Raw genomic sequence first — 4,924 nt, 5'->3', positions numbered from 1 at the left:
TGACCAAAAACATTTGACCTTTAAAAAAAAAAATCAATATTTGTTTAGAATTATGAATTAAACTTTATTTATTATTAAATTTATTATTATACAAAAATTCAAATTCAAATGTATTTGGTCCAAAATTTATGACAAATACATTTGACCTATAAAACAATTAAACATCTATAAGAATTATGAATTAAATTTCATTTAATATTTAATTTCATTCACTATTTAATTTCAAGTGTACTACCAACAATGAATTGGTTCAAGTGGTAAAGGTTTTGGTTTCTTTAAGTATATGTGGTCATGTTTCATGCGTACGAAAAAAATTGGTTTGAAAAGGAGATCGAACCCACCTTATGCACCTCGCAAGTTCCCCAACGGAGATTAGTCATCAATAACGGTAGTGAAAACTTCGTACCGATGTCATGGTAACTCAATTTTTTCTTCTTCTTTCAAGTGTACTATAATAGAAGAAATATTTGATACTTTGACTCATTTTTTCAAATAATTTTACAATTACTACATGTGCTCATTAAATAAAATAATTCTATAGTAAAATTGAAATTTGTTGCTATTAATTTCACAATGAACGGTAAATTAGATCCTAAATAATTTGTAATATTGAAAATTTCTGTAACCTTCTCAAGTCTATTATTTACGTTAGATTGAGTGACATTACAAAAAGTCTTTCTAAGTGAAAAGAGTAATTTGTAATGATAAACATATTTTTAGAACATTGTTAACAAGAGATGTAACAACTCAACTCTAACTAGTAAATGATGATGTAAATGAGAGAATTTGAATTCGAGTTGTAAAAGGAAACCATGAGTTTATTTAATAAGTTAAATAAATAAAAGACATGCATGTCAACTAAAGATACTTAAGGCTAAATTTAACCTAAGTAACTAATTTTTCAGCTTACACTTTTTTCCTCTGCTCATCCCTATTTGAATCAAACCCCTTTCCCCCATCATTCCAGAATCTGCTTCAACCTAATGCTAGAATATACATGCAAGAGTAATCTCAAATTCTAAACTATATCAATTAGTCGTAGTTAAGTAATAATCTCAAATCTAGGGTAGTACGTAGGTTTGAAATCTAGGAATTTCATGTTAGTTCCCCCTTTATAATCTAAATACAACCTATATATAGAGATCTTTCCCCAAATGCGATACAGTAAATTGGTTAACATGTCTTGAGGTCGGGAAAAAAATTTTGGCGATGCACATGGTATGACCAAAGTAGAAAAAAGCTCACTCCGTAGCTTCTTAACTAAGAAAGAAGATGTATTAACTCGACAACCCTGACAGTTCTTTTCATGGCCACCTCCTCAATAAATCATCTATCTTGACTTATGGCCCCTCTGAGCAATTTCACCCCAGACAACGGCCTCCCAATGTCCGACAGGCACAACCACTTACGAAGTTTGCTTTCATCACAAAAAGATCAAAAGATCTTCGTTTTACGAATATTCAAATAAAGCTCTAATCCTTAACTCGTCTCTCTAATGAAATCAATGAATTTAACCACTTTCTTTGAATGCTCTATAATAGTGTCAAAAACTAATCATATATATAAATGTAGCTCGAGCAGGTAAAATACATTAATTTAATTTTAAGTTGAAGGAGGTTATACAAATTTTTTATTTTTTTTGCTTTCGTCACCTGTTTAATCTGATTTAGGGGACAGTTACGAAAGATCGAACTGTGATCCTTTCTACCAAGTTCAAAACCAATCACAACTAAACTAATTAACTATGGTTATACAAATTCATAATCACAAAATTGTACCGTAAAAGAAAAGAAAAGGAGTTAACAAATTTATTTGGGATCATCTTTTATTTCAAAATCTAATTAAAATTCGACACGAATGTCCCAATTATACTCATGTCATGTTCTCAGATTTAAACAGATACCCATTTGTGTACCCCACTTTCACGTGCACCGGTCGTATCTTATTGTGTTGCCTCGTTTATTATCCACCGCAACATACCAGCAGTATTGATAATAAGATTTGTTTTGCTTTAATTAGTAAGATGGTCCCTTAAAGACATTTTTTGTTTTACATTGGACCCTTAAAGAAAAAAAGGATCGAATAAGTCCCTTAAAGAAAAAAAGGTCTGAATAGGTCCCTTAAAGACATTTCCGTTAATCAGTTTGGTCCTCGAAAAAATGGATGGAAAGGACCAAACTGATTAACGGAAATGTCTTTAAGGGACCTAGTCGAACCTTTTTTTCTTTAAGGGACCTATTCGGACCTTTTTTTCTTTAAGGGATCAATGTGAAACCAAAAATATCTTTAAGGGACTATTTTACTAATTAAGTCGTTTTTTTTTATAGTTAGGACTAGGAGGCTAGAAAATTCACCTTAGAGATGAATTAGTGGAATGTCTAAAATTCGAACCATGACTTTTGCATAGTTTATATGATTTTTTGCCAACTAAGCTTAAGTCACGGATACAATAAAATTCTTTTTTATCTTTCAAAAATAATATAGAGTATACTACCTCCATACATTATTTTAATTATCATGTTCATTATTTAATAAATATTAACCCACTTGAGTTGATCTGGTGGTATTGGCTTAGGACCTGAGAGTGTACTCATCCTTAAGGTCTATAGGTTTGATTCACTCTGGTGCTGGTGCGCGTACGGTATCGGTACTCAATACGGATACCGGTACGGAGTAGGTCATTTTTAGGAAAACTAAGGTATGGGTACATCCCTATAATTAACTTTTTTTAATATAATTATATATATTAAATAATAGAATTATATTGTTAAAACAAATAATTAAACATAAAAAACCTAAATCTTCCTATAAATTAAAAAAAAACTAATAAAAGAAAAAGGAGAAAAAAAACCATATTTTTTTGGATTGGTGTACCATGTGCGTACCACGCGCGTACTCATTGCAAAAAAAAAAAAAAAAAAAAACTAGGCACAACGTTGGTGCGTACCGGGGAGTACCGTACGCGTACGTACCCGATATCGGTACTCTGTCTAAAATGGATATTCATGCAACATAGTCTGGTGTCAATTTGGGTAGGCTAATTTAACTTCTTAAAAAAAAAATTACTCTGTATTTATAATGCATTGAAAAAAAAAACCCACTTCACACACGTTTTATAATGAATTACAGTATTACATTAAAAATTAATAAGCATTTTTAAAATGATTATTAATTTATGAAAAAATTATATTAATCCTCAAAATAAATAGCTATATATAAGTTTCACAAAAAAAAAAAACTATATATAAATCAAAGTATTTCCACATATCTCCGTTTTGCTTATAAAAAAAAGTATCTCCACATATCTGCACTTTGATTTTCAATTTTTTTAATACTATATTAATTTCTAACATTTTTAACTAACATGTTATAGGTAAATTTTTATTGTTGTTTAATGGTTCCTAGCTCTTCTTCTTCGGAGAACCCTATAAGACTCACCAAATAAATTTTTTCATTCTAACTTAATTTTCTTAATAAACATGTATCAAATTCGTGACCTCAAATATTACCACTTAATTAATATTTCTAATATTCTAACTCAAGACTTTCATCAATTAATTAGGATAGAGATTGCTCATGTCATAGTATATATATCCAAATGTAAACGTATATAGTGTAAAATAAAAGTTAGTTGAAAGACAAAACATGGCCAACATTGTCCTATTATTAAAAGAACACAACTATATAATCTTTTGGTTTTTTATTAAATTTCCATTCTCATTTTCCACAAAACTATATACTTCATTTTCTTCAAGATCATCAATGGAAAAGGAAGACAAACATTTCCTCCTCCAACCCCTCCTACCTCATTTCAACCCTTCCTCTTATGAAATTAACCAAAACAAAGATTACAACACAACCAACAATCCAAAATTCTTGATCCAAAACAACAACATCATACATAGAATCATCATTGTTCTCTTTGTAGCATTAATCTCAATATGGGCAAATTATGAAGCATCAAAAACCTTTGACATACATATAGTAAACGACACCAAAGACTCCCTAGCGGGTCGTCGTTTCACTCTTTTTTACATCTCAAACGACAAAGCCACACGTATACTCCTCAACACAAGCTCCTTTGTGGAACAAATTCTTTACCCTAATAGCAACAATAATAATATCAAGAATAAGAAGATTATAAAGAGTGTCACCCTTCGTCTTACCGGTCAGAATCTCAATACTACTACTTTAGTTACCGCCAACGAAAAAAATATTAAAAGCTATGTAATTGAAATTAGTCCTATGTTATTTGAAGATGAGAATTTCAACAATATGGCTATAGTGGGTGCGATTCAACGTGCCATGGCTAGCGTTTGGCTATGGGATGGAAGGTCTAAAGCTCCACCTAGGCTTCTTGATGGTATGGCCGAATATATCGCCGATTTAGCTGGATTCCACCACGAGAGACTCTCCGGTGGTGTCGGAGGGTTGCCGGAATGTGAAGTTGGTCGTGATTTATGGTGGAAGGATAAGGACCCTACTCATGTTGCACGTTTGTTGCATTATTGTGAAAATTATGAGAAGGGGTTCTTCCAACGGTTGAATGAAGCTATGAGGGACACGTGGCATGATCGTATGGTGGATGGTGTGTTGGGTTTGAAAGCCACAAAGCTTTGTGGATTGTATAATTCTTCTTATCTGTAGACTGTAGCAAGTTGCATATTCTTTGGTATTTCATTTAATTTAATATTTTTCAAATACTCCTAGTTCATTATTCTTAACAATTATTCCCCATTGGCTTAGTCAAAAAAATTATTTCAATTTGTTTGTTTAGAATTGTTTATTGAAAACGACTTTTTATTTGAAATAAATATTGTGGTTATTTAAGTTGGCGAACACGCTATATTAATTGGGGCGCCTACATATTTGATGCAATTATAACATGGAAGAATTAATGTGACGCATGTGCAATTATAAGTGA

At 31.3% G+C, this 4,924-nt stretch overlaps 1 protein-coding gene across 1 annotated transcript; it reads left to right on the top strand.

The window, feature by feature from the left end:
- The first annotated feature begins 3,623 nt into the window (after positions 1–3,623).
- LOC123917230 lies at positions 3,624–4,924 on the top strand. The gene has a single exon (XM_045968899.1). The coding sequence runs from the start codon at positions 3,646–3,648 to the stop codon at positions 4,645–4,647; it is 1,002 nt and encodes a 333-aa protein (XP_045824855.1). The 5' UTR covers positions 3,624–3,645; the 3' UTR covers positions 4,648–4,924.

This window comes from Trifolium pratense, linkage group LG3, assembly GCF_020283565.1.
Source record: "Trifolium pratense cultivar HEN17-A07 linkage group LG3, ARS_RC_1.1, whole genome shotgun sequence".
Lineage (NCBI taxonomy): Eukaryota > Viridiplantae > Streptophyta > Magnoliopsida > Fabales > Fabaceae > Trifolium > Trifolium pratense.
The sequence above is the reverse complement of the archived record's forward strand: the minus strand, read 5'-3'. Positions and strand labels throughout refer to the sequence as shown.

What these genes read in the sequence shown, in the direction of transcription:
- LOC123917230 (XM_045968899.1), top strand. Translation starts at nt 3,646, where the DNA reads ATGGCCAACATTGTCCTATTATTAAAAGAACACAACTATATAATCTTT.